Genomic DNA, 21,263 nt, shown 5'->3' with positions numbered 1-21,263 from the left:
TGTGTTTCTTGTGTACTAAATCAATGCAGTCTTAGCTCATCGCACAAATGCAAACCTTATTGTTGACTAGACATATAGGTATACTACACCTCACTTATGTTATTATTCTGAAACCTCACTAACACTAAATGGATTACTAAGGTCTCTACGTCTTTACTTATGTATCAGTTCGTGATTAACTTGAGAATACTTAATCGTTTTCCAAAAATTTGGACACTTCGAATGTTAAGTTTTTTGGTTTTAATAACGAATTATTTTCACTAAAATATATGCTACAGACTAAAATATAACTTATTAAGTAACTAACCAACTAAATAGCAATATAATTTAAGACTAAAAAGTATGTAATATTAATAAATAAAATTACTAAAATGTAAACTATTCAGTAAAAGCTACTCGTTGGTTGGTGTTTATTGAATTGCTGTATTTGACGTAAAAGCAAGCGAGCTTATGTCAGAAGTGTTGTCATGATTCGAAATTATTACTCAGTTAACAATGGAGAAGTGAGTTTGGTGTCACGTGACCACTGACTGGCTGGAAAATAGAGGTCATGACCCAAAATGCGAGCCAGTCAGTATTCTGGCTGGCTTTAAGAGCTCATGATAGAGGCCCAGGGAGACAGACAGACGGACAGACAACGAAGTCTTAGTAATAGCCAATAGGGTTCCGTTTTTACCCTTTGGGTACGGAACCCTAAAAATAAAAAGGACTATAAAAAGAACAAAGCTGAACTGTCACTCTTCTTTGGCCATCAGGAGGTCAGAATACAGCCTTATCTTCCGACAGAATCAGAATCCAATCGAGAATCGAATCAGCTCGATCTCAATTACGGCGGTTGCTACTTCCCACAATATACTATTATAAACTAGCGCAAAATCGTACCATGGCTCAATTTGGAACTAACTAAAAGACTTTAAATCAAAATTTCGGGGGTAGACTCAGTGCCGTAAATAGGGCAGTGCCACCGATGCCCAGGCACAGGGCGTAGACTCTGGGGGGCGCAAGAATGGGCAGACCAGACAGATCCTTATTTTTCGAATTGCTCCCGATAAGTTCCCGCTGCGCCCCAGAGATGTTTGCCAATGTAGTAAAAAAATATCCACAGCCGAACATATTATAACCTCTTCCTTTTTGGAAGTCGGTTAAAAAACAAAGGTGCAGTTATATAGAAGCTCGCACAGGGCGCAAAAAAGGCTATTTACGGCACTGGGTAGACTACAGTTCAAAAAATCGTCTATCACGAAGTTTTTCTTTCAGGTCATGACTCATGATCTCTAGACTCTGGTTGAGTTAGTTTCCTTTCACATCTTGATTTTTTTTTCGATATTATGTTAGGCTATTTTTTAATTCTTTATTCGCAAACGAAGAAATGGATAATCCATGTTTGCTCAGCAATTCGCGTGTTTGGATAAAAATTTATAATGTAGTATGTAGGTCAGGGTAACAACAGCGGTGTGACTTGTAGATTATCATGTTTGTTCTCCTTCAATCTCCTTAGAACACAATGTCTAGGTTACTATGGCCTAGCCGCTGTCTACTGCCTAGGACTACACTAATAATAATAACACCACTGCTTGTCGATCACGATGATATTTTGATGATTTGCTGACGCTTGTTAGGAAATCGAGGCCGGACTTCTAGCCTTTACCTATAGGTAGGGAGTTGGTCAGTTGGATGACCATCTTTATTATGTTAGAGATTTAAAGTGAAGTCTATAGGAGTTGGAGGTATTATAAGAACCCACTTGTACTCACAGAAGACTGAAGAGTTACAATTGATCCGTTTGCTGCTTTTCTGAGCTCGATTCTCGTACCTACCTCAAATCTGGCCTTCCCTACAATATGACAAATAAAAAAAACCGATGGTCTGTCAACTGCCTAGGAATCAATTTCCTCGATGGTACATTGGAGCGATATAAAAACTTAGGTACAGTGCATGAAAAATCATTGCTGAATATTATCAAGACGTAAAGTCGTCTTACTTACAATACAACCATAAAGTTAATATAGGTTTAGGTACCTAGATAGATACAACTTACAATACTACTGCTACTATACAACTGCTTTTACAATATTTGAAGAGAATCACGTGTTATTTTAATGCTGAAAAAAAATTGCAAAAACACGGCACACACTAAAATCAAATCAGACAGATAGACACCAACTACAACTGTAACATAATATCCTGGTCTCTGATAATATTATAAAAATGATTGTTTCTCAATTATATTATATATATAAAATATGACTTATTATTAAATTAAATTAGTAAGTAGTTTTAAAACATTAATTAAAGATGTTCTCTATTTCTGTACTTTTTTATTTTTTCGAAATCTATGCTTGTATATAAGCGCCATCTATAGTAATGACATAAAAACAAAATGAGAGCTCAAAAACCAATACTGCAAAAGCTATAACTATTCACCAATAGATGGCATCACTAATACCACACTCAAATTGTTTCTTCTATTCGACAATAGATGACATTTGCTGGCTTAAATGTCGAAAATCTTTAATTTTATTTTTTCAAGGCAAAATGGCAAAGTTAGTTTTGTCATTTTTTGTAAAATACATATTATTATTTACCTAATTATAGCAATAATCTACATTGTTGAGCTAAAATTTTCTTGAGTATTTGTAATATTCTTGAGTAAACTGTATAACAGTCTTCAGCCGTACATCTTTATTCTTTGTTTCGAAAATCAGAACTGCCGCTTTAAAAATGCAATATTTTGAAAAAAAAAAATGTACTTATTTTAAACGTAGGTATCTAACTCTCATTTGAGCCCAACCAACCTTAAACGATTTTCTTTAATTTCACTACAAATAATCTACTTTTACTAATAATTATTAAAAGAAACGATAATTCTTTAGTCTTGAGCTACTTAAAAAGTACTTACCTACATTTTTTGATACCGGGATCCGTATTAAGTATTTCAAATCTTTGTAATATGTATTTATCATCTAATGATAGCCAAAACAAGAGCTTTCTAACGAGATACCTCTGACAGTAATTATTATTGGTGGTGGACCACTACAATTCCCATTATATTTTTGCCCGTCCTCCTTTCAGAAAAATCGGTTCAGCAGTTTGGGCGTGAAGAGGTAACAGACAGACCAACATACTTTCACATTTATAATATTAGTATAGATACTGTAGATGATTTCTGCAACTCCTTTGTAGAAAAATTGGTTGAGAAAAACCTAGGACTCAAAGTATCTCCATACCAAATAGCAAAATCCGGTGCAGCGGTAGGTATGGGCATGACTCGTGAGAGAGTGAGGTAACAGAGAGACGCACTTTACATCCATAAAAATATATCAATGCGAAAATGTGTCTGTCTGTCTGTCTGTTGCCTCTTCACGCCCAAACCGCTGAAATGATTTTCCTAAAATTTGGTAAGGAGACTATGGACTATGGAAACACCTAAACAGAATTGGTATTTGTACCATAACGACTTGCAGATTCTGTGAAGAAGAGGATGAGACACCTATTCACCTTCTCCTCGACTGCCCTGCTCTACTACAGAGCAGGAACAGGCACCTTGGTCGCCACGAATACTCATCCACAGAGGAAATTCGTGGCACCAACCCCAACTATACCGTTCAATTTATGAGCAATATTGGGTTGGAGATGATACTCTAGTGCGAAGGAGTCACAATAGATCCTCATGGGTCGCAGTGACGTCAGGGCTACAGTGATGTACCTTCTTTAAAAAAATGGACTATGTAATGGAAATAGTTACTTTGAAGTTTGAGTCCCGGGAAAGGACATCGGATACTTTTTGTCCTGGAAAAATGGACGGACTGTTTCATATAATTATTCATCACCGAGTCTGCACCGAAAATCATCGAGAATAAGCATTGTTTCGTAAAGTGACGTTCTATGCGGTCTATGCCTAATGTGACCAGACGTCCCGTTTTGAACGGGACTGTCCCTTTTTATTACATGTCCCGGTGTCCCCGAAATAATCTCTGGGACCTACCTACTTACTTATACACGTGGTGCCTCTGCAAAGGCTTTGCGGAGCCCCAGGGCTCCGTGGAGCACACTTTGAGTCACGGAGCTAATATAAAGAGGTATGGTAGGTATGATCTAATGATTCCAAGGTTTATTTTCTTTTTTAGGATTAGGGTTCCGTACCCAAAGGGTAAAAACGGGACCCTATTACTGGAATTCAATGTCTGTCCGTCTGTCTGTCTGTTAGCTGTCTGTCTTCATGCTGTATCTCAAGAACCGATATAGCTAGATTTCTGAAATTTTCACAGATTGTGTATTTCTGGTGCCGCTATAACAACAAATACTAAAAACAAAATAAAGTTAATATTTAAGTAAATAGGTACTTAGGTAATATAAAATTCATAAAAATCAAAGTGGTAGGAAACTTAATGATCTACAGCTTTTATTCCATTTTTAGGGTTCCGTAGTCAACAAGGAACCCTTATAGTTTCGGTCTGTCCGTCCGTCTGTCTGTCCGTCTGTCTGTCCGTCTGTCTGTCCGTCTGTTTGTCCGTCTGTCTGTCCGTCCGTCTGTCTGTACACGGTTCTGCTCAGAGACTATAGAACCTACAAAGCTGTAATTTGGCATGAAAACACATAATATTAAGAGGATACACCAGGGGCGAGAGAAATTGAAAATAGGTATTTGAAAATGTATTGCTGTCTCACCAATCTCAAGTCTCCCACCGCAGAGTGCGATAGAGACAACACGACAAAAGTTCTAATAAAAGAACAGAAAATCTTCGATTCGTTGTCCGCTGATTTCTTCTCCAAAACTTAACCGATTTAAGTAATTTTTCCATTAAGAATTAAAGCAAGGCTTGAGCTGTGTTCCTATGTTTTATTATTTTTGTATATTTTAGCCAGTTTTGTTTTCTGGGTGTTTGAACACAGAGGAAAATCTGGCCATTTTTTTGGGTTTTTGGACGTTCTTATCTTTTTTAATAATAAAATTATGAAAAAAAGGAAAACATAGGGACATGCTAATAGTGGCCATAGATATTCAGGAAAAAAACTCTACCGGCATTATCCAGGGAGAACACAGGGGACAACGTTTGTATGGAAAAACGGCGGTGTGGAATCCTCTTAATGATGCCGACAAAATGGTAAGTACATAAAATCGTGAAAAACATTTTTTTAAGGCACCTACACATCAAGCGGGGATGTATTTTTTTTTCGCGCCCATCTCACCGTGTGTGGTGTCGTTGGATAGGTTTTTTAAAAATATTATGACAATTCATGGATCATTTTCCGATTTAGTGGTCCATTTGTGAAATATTAAGTTTTAAAGTGGAAAAAAATCTTCTACCAGTAGCCCTAGCACGGCCACCAGTAGAAATACGAAAGTATAGACAAACCGTGGAAATAAACTTAAGGCGGCGCGCGGCGTTCCGATGTTTTTTCGTTACGAAAAATTCAATTAAATGCCACTTTATGACAGACTGTCTTAAAAATTCAAATAATATCCTACTGTATGACATATACTACAGTCTGTCATAAAGTGGCATTTTAATTTAATTTTTGTCGGCCGCAATTGGCCGGAGTAAGATCGGAACGGCACCTTTAATTTATGTCCACAGTTTGTCTATACTTTCGCATATCTATTGTTGGCCGTGCTAGGGCTACATAACAGCTAAACGGTTGTTTATGGAAATGTAAAAAAAATTACGGAAGTAGAAAATATGCTGAACTTAAAAGGGAAACTATCACGGCTAAGAAGTCTTCATAAGTTATTGAGTTATAAACGATCAACTAAAAAAAATGTATTCAGCGAAGTATAATAGAACTTTTCAGTTTTCGTTCAAATTCCTTTGAAAGTAACTGAGTTGATGTTAATTTTAACACGGGCTTTCGCCCACCAGTCACCACACATTCCCACCACTGTATCCAGCTGTGTCGCCAGGATCGACAGCGGTATCCAACCACGAAAACCCTTTGATATGATCTCAGGGAGCCTGAGGGACATGCTAAAGCTGTCTTGGGACCCGCAACGAAATTAATCAGAAGAAGATAGGAGGAGTAGGAAGTATACAGTTTTCCCTCCCCATAAAAAGCGGGAGACAGCGCAAAGTTGCAATGACCGAAAGTCAAAGAACTAAAGGGAAAGCACCACGGGAATAATTAATGTTGATTATGACTACTAAGCTAGATCTAAGTTAAGAGGAGTCCACACCGCTCTTTTTTCCATACAAACGTTGTCCCCTGTTTCCTCCCTGGATAATGCTAGTAGGTAAGTTATAATTTTTTTCCTGAATATCTACGGCCACTAATACAATGTCCCTATGTTTTCTTTTTTTTCATAATAATCATAATCATAATCATCATTTATTTGCAAAGAATGTTGTTTACAAAGATCTTCATAATTTAATTATTAAATAAGATATGAACGTTCAAAAACCCAAAAAAATGGCCAGATTTTCCGCTGTGTTCAAACGTGCAAAAAACAGATTTGGCTAGAATATACAAAAAAAGCAAAACATAGGAACACAGCTCAAGCCTTTTTTTAATCTTTAAAGAAAAAGTACTTAGATCGGTTTAGTTTTGGAGAAGGAATCAGGGGACAACGAATCGTTGATTTTCTGGATTTTCTGCAGTTGTCTCTATCGCGTTCTGCGGTATAGGCTTGAGGTAAGGGAGACAGCTATAGATATTACACGTACTTTTTTTTCATTTCTCTAGCCCCTGGTGTATCCTCTTATTGTTGGAATTTGTTGTGTTACACTGTTTCCAGTAATAATTATGACAAAAACGCTTAAAGGCACGGAAGTTCCTTGCGCTGTCTACGAGATCATCGTAATATGGGACTCCAGATTTACAAAGTATGTCATTAAGCATTATAGATATTTCGTTATGCCAGAGGTTACACTCCCAGAGAACATGATGTTGATGTTAATTTGTAAAATGTGCTAACAAAACATGCACTAGAAAAATTATTCTCTTTGCTTAGAAGACTGACTAAAAATTATTCTGTAGGCACCTACGAGTAGGTATATCCATAGGTAGATTATATCTAATCCATTCCAAGAAGATTTTATAATATGTAATACTGTAATAGTTAGATAAGTACGTAGCGTAGGCACTAGTGTATGCAATCCCGCAAGAGAATTTCAATCCCGGTATTTGCGGGACTGAACCATCACAATCCCGCTGGATCCCGGTATTTGCGGGATCTCGCTGGGTGGACTTAAGCTTTTAAAATAAATCGTTATAATGACTTTATTTGATAGACCCCGTTTTATTCTTAGAAACTCAAATAAAATAAACTTTGTCAGACACTTTTTGCAAGGTTTTATTAAATACTTTCGACTTTAGATAGGAATTTTTTTAAAGAAAAACATTTTTCTTATTTGGAAATGGCTACGTAATAATAATAGTTAAAAACATGTTTTTTCGAAATATAGGTAAAAATCGTGTCCAAAGATTCAGAAACGGTTCCTGATATTCGACACAAGGTAGCCAGCAGCTGGAAATGCTCGATCAGCATCCACGCTGGTTGGTTCAATTGTCATTCAAAGTGAATTATAGGTGAATTGAAGGTAAATTGTTTCGCGGGCTGCTTGTAGCCAGTTCACGCACTCTAACGCGCAAAGTTATACGTACGAATCACATTTATTTGTAATCCCGCCAGTCCCGCGGGATCCCGCAAAATTTTCGACCGGGATTAGTCCCGCAAAATACATGCGGGATCCAGGTATTTCGGGATCCCGGTATCCCGGTATTGCATTCCCTAGTAGGCACCTTTAAACATAGGTAAGTACCTATTTTTAAAATTATACTATTATGTGAATAATAAATATCTTATTGTTGGTAGTAGGTGCCTATTAAATAGAATTAAGTACTTTGAATTGCACTAATTAATAGGTACTTAACCAATATTTAGTTACGTTATAAAATATTTATTTTATTGTTCCATTAACGTTTTATGCTATTGCAAAAAAATAACTGCCCCACATAAATAATATTTGTATGTCGGTTTATTAACACCTTTTTCAATTTGTATTTACACGTTTTTTACAGCAGCAAAGAATATAATACAATACAGCTTGAACCTTTTTTTAATGCCAAACCACACAGATTACGCTCAATAATGTCTTTATTGTGCTTCCCTCGAAAAGGTGCCTTATTCTATTCAGCTAGGGACGAAAATACATCGGTTACTTTTTAATTTATTAGTCTTGGTAAGAATTTAGGGAAAAGTGAGCTTTAACGCATCACCATAGAGCTTAAAATGGAGCGTCGGGCGCCGGCAGTAAACACCCCCACGGAGAGGCGTGGTTATTCCCAATCAGTGCAGACTCACCAAAACTCGTCAGAGAACTGTCAGACACGGACGTTCGATATCCAAAATCGTGTCAGTGGCCAGTGAGTGTGTGTTCCAAATACAAATGGAAAAGGAGATAAGCAAAATGACTACGAAGATACAGCCGAAGAACTTCTCGATCGAGTCGATAGTGGGCATCGATAGGCGATCGCCGGAGATCGATATCGAGAACACGATGACCGATTTCAACGATCACTCCGAGGACGAGGACGTGAAGAGAGATCGCAAGATGGACTACTACTTCCAACAGAGCCGCGTGCCGAACTTCCCTTACTTCATGTCGTACGACAAGAGAGTGTACCAGGAGAGTCCGAACACCGATGACCTGAAGAGGTCCAGCCCCGGCAGCGTTAGGAGCGAGATCGACAGCGACGGAGCGGACGACAGACACGGTAAGAAATTAATACTAATGAAATTATTAGCAGTGCATAGTCAACCTACAAGGTTCGGAGGTTAATTTAGCCGACGGTAAAATTGTAATAATGTCTTAAGGGTCTATTTGAACCGTATAAAATTGTCCATCTATAAAATGTCATTGATAAGTTGATAAGCAAAATATGAAGAATTAAGTAAGCCGTGTCAGACAAATTAAATTCAAAACTTACAAAACTTAAGGAGAAACAATTTAATGCGAGTTAGGTATGGTAGTTGATACACGAAATTCTGCCGTTTTATAATTTGTAAGTTTTGATTCAGCATAAACACAAAACCTACAAGATGAACCTACAAGATGAACCTACAAGATGAACTAGGACTTCTTGATAAAATATGTGAAATAAACTGTGTTTTAGGTGTTTAAATTATCATTATTCTATTATCACACTACAGTGATGTATTATCTACATTATAATAGACTCTTACATTATTTTAATGCATAATGATTTTAGTTAAGTAAAATGCTAATTGCTATTATTTATTCGCTTGTCGGCATTTCTCTTAGATCACTTGTACCTAAGCCTTAGAGGTCTTCACCAAACTTAGTTTCAATATAATGAATAGGATCATTAAAGATCATAATGTTTAAATGTTACTGTACTTTTCGATTGTCTAACGTTCGGTCACCAACATTATGCGTTTATGATTTTATTGCAGCAAGACCTTTTTGTTCATAACTTGGTTTTTGTCATCAAAATTTACTTTGACCAAAGCCGAAAGTTGCTTTTGAAAGTTTTACCAACGTTCTACTTTTGTTTCGCCGTTTCGTTTAGTTACCGCACTAAAATGTAATTATGACAATTTGCTTTTTCGACAGTATGACTGTCAATCACAAACATGATTGTTAAAAGACAAAATATTACAGTTATAAGTTATCACACTAAATCCCTGAAAATATCTTTCTAATCTATCTTTACATCTCCAGGAATTATTATCCGATTAATTCATTATTCATTATAGATAACTTACTTAAGTAGCCACTTAAGTAGGTAATAGTTTATTAGTTACCATCAATTCTAGTTATTTTTAGTTACTTCATAGAAAACATTCAACGTTTCCCCATTTCCTTGTCATTTAGCTAGAGTCTTAGATTAATGATTGGTCTTCGCGGCGCTATCATTAATCTAAGGCTAGAGTCTTATTCTTATCATCTACTTAGAATCTAGATATTACAATCACTGATAGATTTACTATTAGAACTATTTATGTAGGTATATAGCAGTTTTTGATCAACTCTAGATTTTCTCAGCTATGAGATTGATTATTCATCTTATATTTGCGGCTTCGACTGAAGCGACATCATGCAGTGTTATGATGACAAGGGCCACAGTCTAAATGCCCGTAGGTGTTCTTTGTCCGATTCTGTCGTTCACAATGTATCTACACATAAGATTCCAGTAGCAAATTGTGACATTTGAGCATAATACCAGCGTGAATCTTTAGCTACGCAGCGTGACGCGCCTTCTGCCGGCAAAATGTTGTGACAATAGTTTTTTTGTTCGTCACTGTCTTTTGCTCAATTATTGGGTGCCCTCAGCGGTTTGACAATGTACAAAATTTTCTCTTTTATTGCCGCCGCGTAAATATTTTTGTTCTTTTGTTTGTTTACTCGGAAACGTAATATAATGTTCGGTGTGGTGAGGAATCTTTGTTTTTGTTTTTATTATGCAAAATATTTGGATGTCATTATTGAATGCAATAGTGAAATTTGCTTTTACAAAATTGTTAATAACAATGAGCCTAACCTAGGTACTAACTTCTAACTACATGTTAAGATTGAATCCATCGAAAATTTAATTTGGTGTCAATTAATTACGGAGCTCAATTAAAAAGAATTGACAAATATTAGGTAATGATAGGTTATATTATATATATCAGAATATCACAAGTTTTACCACTTTCTGATAAAGTGCCGAATAGGCTATTCACAAATTTTTTGACAGATTCTCTATACTTCATCAGCTGTCAAGTTAAGTGGTGGATAGCCTATTCGGCACTTTTCAGGAAGTGGTGAAACAGGCCCTTAATCAATTAATTACTTTACAGTTTACCCACTAAAAATTATGAACCACATCATTTACCTTCTAAACTTAAGGTAGGTAAATGATGTAGAACTTAACACTGTCAATGCCGTGGGGGTAAAAAATGAAAGTTGTGAAAAAATAACTTTAATGTTATAATTTTTTAAGCTTTGAACACTGAACCTTTACCTGAACCAGCCACAAACAAGCAGAATGTTTATTACAAATACAATATCAAAGCTCATTTAAAGTGGATCATTTCTAACCAATTTGGCAACATTTAAACTGTTACATACAGAACCGCTCGTAAAAGTGGACAAGTAAATAATTTTGCAACGAAATAACTAATTCAGTACTTAATCGCGTACGAAACTTTCATAATATTATAATCATTAGTTTGTATAATAACCTGTCACGTTATCGTATAAGCTCGGAAAGCCCGTGCGAACGAGACGGCGAACAGGCCCCGCCCCATAGTGGGGGTAAAGGATGGTTATTGGCCAGCATATTATGGATTTTTAGTAGACTGAAACCGCAGCTCGGGGCACGCCATTTAAACCCTTATTACTAACACCCAGGGGAGATAATTGTACAATTAAGTATGCTTTATCTTACATCGCGACGGTAATTCTTAACATAATATTAACAGTTTACTTACGCTTCAGCGTCAGGTGGGTCTTTCCTAATGTTTTCTCGAAGAAATTGAGGGGTTAAATATGAAAATCGCCGCGGATTTGACGAAAAACGTTTATAACGGGTGCATTACTCCACCGTCGTCACCGAAAAGTAAAGGTAACATTGAAATTTATATATAGCATGACTGGTGGACGTGTGGACGTGGACGTGATATTTGGCTATTATTAGATGAAAAAAAATCAATTGCTTAGCCCGTTGATCATGGAAAAACGAGACACAATAGAATTTCTATAGTGTCTCGGTCACCGGTGAGTGGTGACCGTATGGGGCTTGACGAATTAGATTAATGATTGTTAATCATTAATCTAAAATGATGATCAATTGATTACTGAGTAAATACTAAATGTAACTTAAAGCAAGCTTAAAGTAAAAAAAAATATTTACCCAACGCATGGACGCCGCGCATGGGCCGCCGCCGCGCCGCGCCGGCCTCATATTTAATACCTGTATGCCTTTATCTTGCCTAGCCGCGTGATTTCCTTAGTGTCCATGATTCATTTATTTAAATACAATTCATACTTTTCTCATTCTCTACGAATGAGAAAAGTAGGTATGAATTGTAGGTAAAGTCGACAGCACATGAAGCTTTTCATTTGTACTCCGAGCCTTACATCTACACTCTACAGCGATTTTAAAAACAGTATCTTAGTACTACATATATAAATATATATTCTGTGACAGTACAGAGTCCAATGTGTAAAGCTACGAGCACGAGCTCTTGACTATGCAATAAAAAACTTGTAAATAAGTTATAATAACATTGTATTTTTTGTTAATTATCAGATTTTAATTTATAGTGGTCGTTGTTTGCATCTAGGGGGGGGGGGGGGGGGTGCAGCTGCCCTCTTTGCCCCCCCTTGGCGACGCTCTTGGAACCGAGTACCAAGTTGAACATGACGTCTCACCAGTCAGGCTGTATAAGATTCTTAGGAATCTTCCAAAAAATTTTTTTTGTTAATTATTTTTATTTCCTAAATTCCCATAAGTAACAATAATTATTCAATGATGGAGGTCGGTTTAAACAACCTTAAGTTTCTTTCACAGATTATGTATATCTATTGCCGCTATAATAAGAAACACTAAAAACAAAATAAAGTTAATATTTATCCTATACAACAAATGTGATTTTTTTGGCCTTTTTTGCTCGTAATCAATAATGGCACAGGTAGGTACTTGAATTTTTCTCAAAGTCCTTAGTTATATGTGTAAATAATGTAATTTAATATTAAACAATAATATTAAAATAAAATAAAATAATAAGGGGGCCCATACAATAAACACAATTTTTGGCCTAATTTTGCTCTATAATGGTACGGAACCCTTCGTGCGCGAGTCCGACTCGCACTTGGCCGATTATTTTTCATAAGTATCATGTACTTAAACGAAAAATATTAATTCATTTCTAATTAATTTTTATTACCTTTAAGTACAATGAACATCATAATGACGTAGGCAACAAAAATAATTACAAGAGCCGTTAATTTAGCAGCGAAGCGTGAATCACCTGAACGTTTACCTCATTTACCCAATTTTTTGCGTCTGAACTCGGAAATCCATACCAAACCCACTTTTATGGACGCCAGTCATAACACGCCAATGATACTCATAACGGTATATTATCATGACAATAAAATCGGCATCTCAAAGTAATTATCGACAAAGCCATATTTGCAGGTAGTCTAATAAAACTTTGAATATTCCAATTGTAACCCTTAAGAACACGCAATAGAATTCTCTTTTGATGCTTTATATTTATTTCTTATATAGCTGTATATTAGTGGTCGAAGATAGCTGGTGTTAATTCTATGTAGTTTCACTAGTTAGTACTTAGTAGTTAGGTACCTACATTAGTAGCCCGATTACCTATTTTTGCTTTAGTAGAAGTTAGAACTTAACACACGCGCATTAAATTTATCGCTAAAAGATTCTGTGGCAAATGGCAATAGAAAGAGTAGCCTGGAAATACCGAAATGACCAAACCAAAACCTCGCGTTGTAAAATTAGTTACTTAATAGTTTGGATTAAGAAAATAAGCAATTAACACAATATAAAGGTTAACACGTTTGTGGTTGGAGCAGATGTCGCCAATAAACCGAAATCAATTGACCATAAATTCGATTTTCGAACCGAACTGTCACTGTTCTCCCGCCACAATTTGACACTAGAAATTTTTAATTACGTCAACGAAGGGCCGTGCGTCTTGTCAATTGAGCCTAAACTGGTTTTATTACTTGACTCCCTAAAGAGATATTTATCTTCATTACATCGTTGTCTACTAGATACGGATTTTATTATGAAAATTGGTTTAGGGGAGCGTGCCGAGGGATGACACCGTGTAATTGGCTCTACACTGGATAATTGTTCGGCAAATGTTTTGCCTCGCTATTGCAGCTAACCCCTGGAGACCTTCTGAGTGTGATTTTTTACGAGATTAGAGTTTAATCCAACTGGAGATTATGAAATATTAAACAACAGAACAAGGGTTAAGATAGATGTTAATTTATTTGCAAATAGTTTTTTTTATTAAGTAAGTATAATGTTTAGTAAGTATAATTTTTATTTGATTTAGTATCTAAATCGATTAGTGTTTTTGTTTCTTCTTAGATGAGGTCACTTTCAATCTACTGTAATGTTTGCAAATTGCAATAGTTTATATCTAACCTAACTTTATAATCTATATATATAAAAATGGATTTTCAATTGTGTTAGTAACGCTAAAACTCGGAAACGGCTGAACGGATTGGGCTAATTTTAGTCTTAAAATATTCGTAGAAGTCCAGGGAAGGTTTTAAAGTGACACGAAGTTCACCGGGACAGCTAGTAATCAGTATGAAATATTATTGTTACAGTTCATTTTATCGATAAACGAAACATAATTTATCGTCATGTTCCACCGATATCTGATAACAAACTATATAATAGCCGACTTAATACAGTTCTAATTTCGAATCAGTATCGGTAGCCAGTTACGTCTTGTCAATTGTCATAGACAATAAACGTGGTAACAATGGCGCTACAATAAGGGACGCGTGGCGGTCGCGCGGCGAGGGTGGCTCGATAATTCCAATGGTTAATGTATAGCGATCGGTTTCCGGCTATTACAAGGGCTATTTGGTTCGCAAATTGAACCTCGCCATTGTTATTTAACGTTAAACGCTTAAGGTAATTAGATCGAATGATTAATTGGTACATTTGCGGTACAATTAAATTAAACTCAGACCATTAGCCGTGTGTGGAGGTGTTTGAAAGCTGTGATATATTTTAAAGAATTTTAATCTCATACTGTTTCTAGTAAAATCGCATTTCTTATTAAATAAATAAGAACTGTCTTCTGTCCATAAAATATATTCGCGCACTCTTACCTAAAGTCAGCACTGGAACGTTAACAAAAGTACAAAAATATCTGTAGTCTATGGTTAAAACGGTGCATTCCATATTCGAATAATACAGTTAGTATCACACATTAGCCGACTGATTTGAATGTTCGTGGAAGTGCTAATAAAGACCAGTGTTTCATAACGTCTTTATAATGTCTGAGTGCTGATGTATGATAAGTTAAATAGACGCTAACAATGCTCTCATGTGTTCTAAATTATACCTACCAACGCAAAGATGTTTCGAAATAGAATTACTTACTGTATACTTTGCTATCTGTATCTGGACTATCTGGCAATTGAATTTGGTTTTCGGTCTACGTTTAGGTTTTATACATTTCTAAACGGCGAAACTTATATGAAATTGAAGTCAATTTTGATTGCAGGTTTTGCTATATTCGCATTTCGCAATAAGAATTACTTACATAATAAGAAAGAAAATTACCAGATCAAGGTTTTAAAACTTTGCATTTCGCTTATATTGAAACTGTTTTTAATACTTCTTTGTGTTTCTTTATAAATACTTCGTTTCTTTATCATTGACATATTTTTTTCTTATAATAAATTTGTCCAACACCCACATAAACATAATATCTTGATGCAACGAGAAAATAAATCCTTAAGTATTGCTTTTATGACGAAGTGCTATTTCCATTTCAAATTAGCGTCAATTTTGAAACAAAGCGAGGCGGTGTCGAAACGTATCGACGAGCGGCGTCCATTAACGACAGTCATAACTTTAAAAACCACTCCAGCGCCGCCACAGAAAAATATCTTCCGGAACAAACGGAAGCGCCATCCTTGTCTATGGATCATTTTTTAATGACACACGCCAAGACATCTGGTATCAGCATAATGAAAAAGTTTGTTAGAGGAAGCTCCCGACTAGACGATTGCAAATTGAGTTTTAAGTGTTGTGTCGCCACCCAGCATGGGAACATGTCAAGTGGCGTCGCCAACGCCGATCTACAAAAAAGCATCAGTCTCGAGCACTTACGCAATAAATATTCTATAATGATGCTAATTTATTAGAGTTATTTGAGTGCATTAATATAATAACAAAGTCTTTGAGGCTCGGCGGAATCTCGATACTCGATATTAAAATAAATAAGCTTATGAATTTACACTGCACTGTCCAACGTTTGCTACCTATAAATTATAATGCACTTGTACATTCCTGAACATTTTTCCACATGTGAGTTTCGACTTTTGTGGCATCATCCAAATTAATAAAACATAATAAAGTACCAAATAATTGGTTGTTTATTCATCAAGTCTTACAACTTATATTATAATTACTAAGAAGGAAGCGTATAAAAGGTTTAAATTAAGTTATTACAAATAACCTTTCCTAATGTGCCTTTCAACATCATCACGGGTTTATAATGTTTTAAAATAATTTATTTCGTCTGAATGATTCGAGATTGACTCATCATAAAATCGGTACCGCTCTCCGAACCAGTAGCGGTAGGTGTTAATTGTCCGCCCAGAGTTTCTAAAGGAATACATTAACACAAAACAAACACAAATAAGCTATTGTCTAATTAAATATTTTCCCATGAAGCGTATCCAACAAAGAAACCGAAAACACCAATCGGCGCGGTCTCAATTTAGAAAAAAGCACCACCAAAACGCCGACTTTACAAATGTAATTAGTTACTGAAGTGGTTCTAAATTTAAAAAGGGCGCGCCAACGTCATATTGACACTGGCCGTTAAGAACGGCTTCGAGTCACGTATATTGTCTATGAGGCGAATGGCTATCGACAATTGAGACGTTAACGTTTTTTTAATTGTTACAAAGAAATATGTTATTAAAACACATATTTCGGTATCATTGCAAAACAATTAATGATATGCATTTACTTTTATGTTCTTTGACATGATTGCGTCGCCCGTTTCAATATTATAATATCTAATCATCTCAACATCCTTTAAGCGGATAATTTGAAACGGTAGTAATTGTTATATAAGTAGGTAATTACAACAAATTTCCTTTGTAAGTACGTAGAGAATACAAGTAGCTGATGTCTAGACAAAACAGTCATTAAGATAAGACCCTTGTTTGAAGCCGCTTGAGTGTTCGGTACTCATAACCCTTTAGAGCTCCTTGGGACTGATACGCACTAATTGCACCAGCTTATTACAAGCGGTTATTGTGTGTAATGCATTAAAAAAATATTTAAGTAATATATTATAATATATTTAAAAAATATAATATATTATACTTACATAACAATTATAATATAAATCCGAAAAAAGCTCCTTTTTTAATAATTGACATAGTAACTTTTATATGTGTTCCACGGATAAAAAACATTTTATATACTTACTTATCAAGTCTTCGTATTTTAAGTATGTATTCCACCAAAGCATTAAATACGTTTTGAAAATTAATTCCATTGTATCTTTGTTCACAGAATCTATGAGCCCGCAATCAGAACAGATAAACAATTCAAGTTCAGCTCCGGACCCGAACATCAGGTAAAAATCTTATCAATACCATAGAGGAACTGTCAATACTTAATTACAAATAATTATAATAATATTATGACCTACAATAATTATTCTTCTGATAAAAAAAAAAAAAAACAGAATTGTATTAAAAATGCGTCCAAACACGCAAGGTCATTTGCTTTACCAAAGGTTAAATATCAATTTGTTTCGCATTATATCTCTGCAACTGTGTCTCTGAATTCATCAATTTTGAATTATTTAGACCATTAAATTTTTTTTCGTAGGAGATACCGGACCGCGTTTACGAGAGAACAGCTATCGCGTCTAGAAAAGGAATTTATGAAGGAAAATTACGTCTCGCGCCCGAGAAGGTGCGAGTTGGCTGCCCAGTTACACCTTCCAGAGTCCACAATAAAGGTAGGTTGAAGATTACTACTTTGTTCAGCCATATTATCTTTACAAAAGGAAGGAAAAATACCTTTTATAATATTAATATATCAGTCCACTTATCGATAATATTAAGTACCTACCTGATATTAGTCAAACCATACATGCGCCTACGCATTGACCTATTTAGCCAAAATCAGTGATTGTCGCCAATTATTGAGACATGTGCTAAAATATGACGTTTCGACCATAGACAATAACATTGCATTTGAAATTAGAACCTTTTTATGTAAACTGCCAGTATTGTAATAATTACTGTCGAAATTTTTACGAATTTTCAGTGTGTATTGCAAAGTTTTAAAACTTATTCACAACAACCTACGCTTGACCTAACTGCTTTAAAGTCTTGTAACAATTAGGATGAATAAGCAAATTTTTATAACATTAGCATCACGATCAGCAAATAAAGTGATGACTTATTCTGTTCTTGCGTCAATTTTTTGGTGTTATAATTAAAAATGTAATTTTACTACTTCTATTGTAGATACAAGCATAACCTTAAAACATATTATTATATTTTTAATTATGGTTCCTCTCTCTTAAACGTTGTAGCTTCAAAACGCAGGTTTTCCTCACTTCACAAGAGGCTGGGTGTGATGCTTCAATTAGATCTATAATAATTTCCATCACGAATGCTTTATGCCCGCTAATTCGCAGAATCACGTTACAAATGTGCTAAAAAGTCTCTTAACAGCTCTTGTTTTATCATCTACATTCAATTAAGCGAAATCATCATCATCGGCTTCCAAAGCAAATTTAAATTATCAGCATTCATTAGGTTTAGCTGCCAAAGCAAGATTTGGAAACATAATATATTCAGTTGTACCTATTAAAGATCCTTTATTTCTATAGAGAATGCAATAGGTTTTTCCTCATTAATTTAATGTCGCTTCTTATTTAACAGGTATACAAATTTAAACCTTAAGAAGAAAATTATAATACGTAATATAAAACGATAAAACACACTCAACATTAAAATAATAATTAATTCAACACAAATACCTCACGGCAATACAAATTCCACGCGAACGCCGGCTGTACCATAATATCAATTATCACGTCCACTAAAAAAAGAAAAAAAAGCGTGTTTATGGCTCATTCGAATTTTACATTCACGCTAATTTGTCGATGAATTAAAAGGCACCGGCCGAATTATTCAGTAGCTATACAATGCTAATGAAAAACGAAATAAATGGCCGAATGCTCACAAACGCTTATCATTAAAAAAGTTCCATTGGTTGTCTGTTCGTTTATGGCACGATTATACCAATTAAAAACTATTAGACACCGCGGCTACTATTTGATGTGCCGTAAATTTTTGTTGTTTGTTTAATGTTTCTACATTATCTATATTGTTACACCTTCCTTAATGAAGTTTGTGTTAATTATTATTACTTGCTGTACATTCATATTAGTTGGAATCTTTAAAAATACTTTTACAAATATTGCTTTAATAGAGATTGTCCTGAAAATGTTAAAATCCTAAGTTACAAAACCAACAACAAACGAAATAGGTTTGCGAAAAGCCATGCCAAGAACAATATTTACATTTTAGCCAAGATATTAAAAGCCATAATTTTCTTTTATTACCTACTAATGCCTCAGCTGTATATTCGCAATGCTTTTGCAAAGGCTTAAAGCAATAATCTTGTCTATGATGCAACTGAATTTGCTACTTGAGTGTTTCTTGAAACTCCCGCCAATTAACACGCTATTCGAGTGTTTGCAGACAAAAGGCGGTTTCCCTTCGCGAACATTTCGCTGGCTTACTAAGTTATTCAAACCATTACCGCGTTTAACGATTTCAAAATGGCGTTTTGTTTCACTTTAATATTGTTTTGCCGTAGTTATAAACGGATATATTTTTATTTTTTCTTCGCTGTATCTTCAATTGAATGAAACATTGTTGTAATTGCAATTTGCATTGTTAGGCGTTAAAATTAGGTTGCTAGTAAGAATAATATTTTTTGAATATTATTTCAATCATTATCTAAAGAAGAAGTAATACAAATTGCTTTTAAGAAAGTGGCTTCATTATATGCGGATAGATCATTAGCAGAGGTGTGTGAAAAATGTTCACAAAATTATGTTGAATGATAAAGTATTAAGTGTTTATTGACTAACGCGACAAGACCTTCAAACGTCGGAAACAACATCAAACATCGTGACTAGAACATACTTAATTAAATTTTAAAATTTTATGTTGGACATTATATATTCTGTTTTATATTGACGATATCACACCTAGATTTATGACCGTTTTAGAGTGATCTTTTAGGATTAGAATTTAGAGCATCCAAATGTGTCTACAAGCGAAGGAGCGTCTGCTAAATATTGTCTAACAATTTTTTCTCTTTGTTAACAGGTATGGTTCCAAAACCGTAGAATGAAGGACAAGCGTCAACGTATAGCTGTGGCGTGGCCGTATGCGGCAGTGTATAGCGATCCCGCGTTCGCTGCCTCCATTCTCCAGGCTGCTGCATCATCCGTAGGGCTACCTTACGGCTACCCGTCGCCCGCGCTGATCCCTCCCTTCCACAACCCTCAACTGCTGCCCTCCGGGTATCCCTACCCGTACCCTCCCTACCCGAGGTACCCGTACATGACTCCCACCACTCCTTCCCCCGTCACCGCCGAATCCAACCTCAGGCCGGGATACTCGAATTTCAACCTCAACACGGAAAAATAAGATTTAGCTCACGTTTAGGTCTATAAGAGTTTGTTTTAAATGGCTCAAATCGTTTGTTGTTACGTTGTTTTTTTTCTTTAAATTAATTAAATTTTAAAAATACTCTTTATGTTAACTTGAATTTGGTTTTTTCGCAAAATACACATTCAAGTTTGTATATAGTTTTGTAAATACTAAAAATATCATATTATAATGCATAATTTATTTTAGTCAAGTAGTAGTTATTAGTCAGTGTATTGTTTACCTAGTACTTACTTATAAGAAGAAATAATAGGCAAGTGCTTTATCCATTCCACGTTGTATGTATAAATGTGTGTGAATTTTATGAAACAAAATGGCCGCACATTTTCGTGAAATTTCGAGAAAATTGCAGAAACGGTTTTTTTGCTTTAAAAATGTAATTTGTAGTTCAATAAACCGTATCATGTCAGTTAGAATCAGAATAAATACTGTCAGTTGTAGTAAATGTAAAAATAGCTTAGGTATCTATAAGTTGGATCAGAATTACTATTTCTATTACCTATTTGCAAAAATATTTTTTTGCAAATAGAAAATATTTTTTTTATTGTTGTAAATTCCTGATCATCAGACATCAGATCAAGATTTTACAACTATAGTCGACTTTTGTTAAGTGGTAAAGTTATAATTAAAATGTAAATAGACTTAATAGTTGAGTAATTTTCCCTGAAGTAACTTGTAGATATTATACCTAACGCTAGTCTAAGTCGAAAAATAAAGTTGCTAAATAACATTTTATAGGAACACCACTGTTAAATCAACAAAAATTGTATTAGTTGCATTATTTTAAAATGCCTGATTCAATAA

General features: G+C 35.1%; 1 protein-coding gene across 1 annotated transcript; it reads left to right on the top strand.

Annotated features, from left to right (window-relative positions):
- The first annotated feature begins 8,298 nt into the window (after positions 1-8,298).
- Positions 8,299-20,962, top strand: LOC121739897 (segmentation protein even-skipped). The gene is made up of 4 exons (XM_042132496.1): positions 8,299-8,712; positions 17,266-17,329; positions 17,587-17,719; positions 20,115-20,962. Exons 1-4 carry the CDS (start codon positions 8,385-8,387, stop codon positions 20,436-20,438), a joined length of 849 nt encoding a protein of 282 aa, XP_041988430.1. The 5' UTR covers positions 8,299-8,384; the 3' UTR covers positions 20,439-20,962.
- Positions 20,963-21,263: the final 301 nt, after the last annotated feature.

Source organism: Aricia agestis, chromosome 2 (assembly GCF_905147365.1).
Source record: "Aricia agestis chromosome 2, ilAriAges1.1, whole genome shotgun sequence".
NCBI lineage: Eukaryota > Metazoa > Arthropoda > Insecta > Lepidoptera > Lycaenidae > Aricia > Aricia agestis.
Note: the sequence above shows the minus strand (reverse complement) of the source record. Positions and strands in the feature narration are given on the sequence as shown.

Coding starts and splice junctions, on each gene's coding strand:
- LOC121739897 (XM_042132496.1), top strand. CDS start 8,385: ATGGAAAAGGAGATAAGCAAAATGACTACGAAGATACAGCCGAAGAAC. Junction 17,330..17,586: donor GCTCCGGACCCGAACATCAG/GTAAAAATCTTA, acceptor TTTTTTTCGTAG/GAGATACCGGACCGCGTTTA. Junction 17,720..20,114: donor TTCCAGAGTCCACAATAAAG/GTAGGTTGAAGA, acceptor CTTTGTTAACAG/GTATGGTTCCAAAACCGTAG.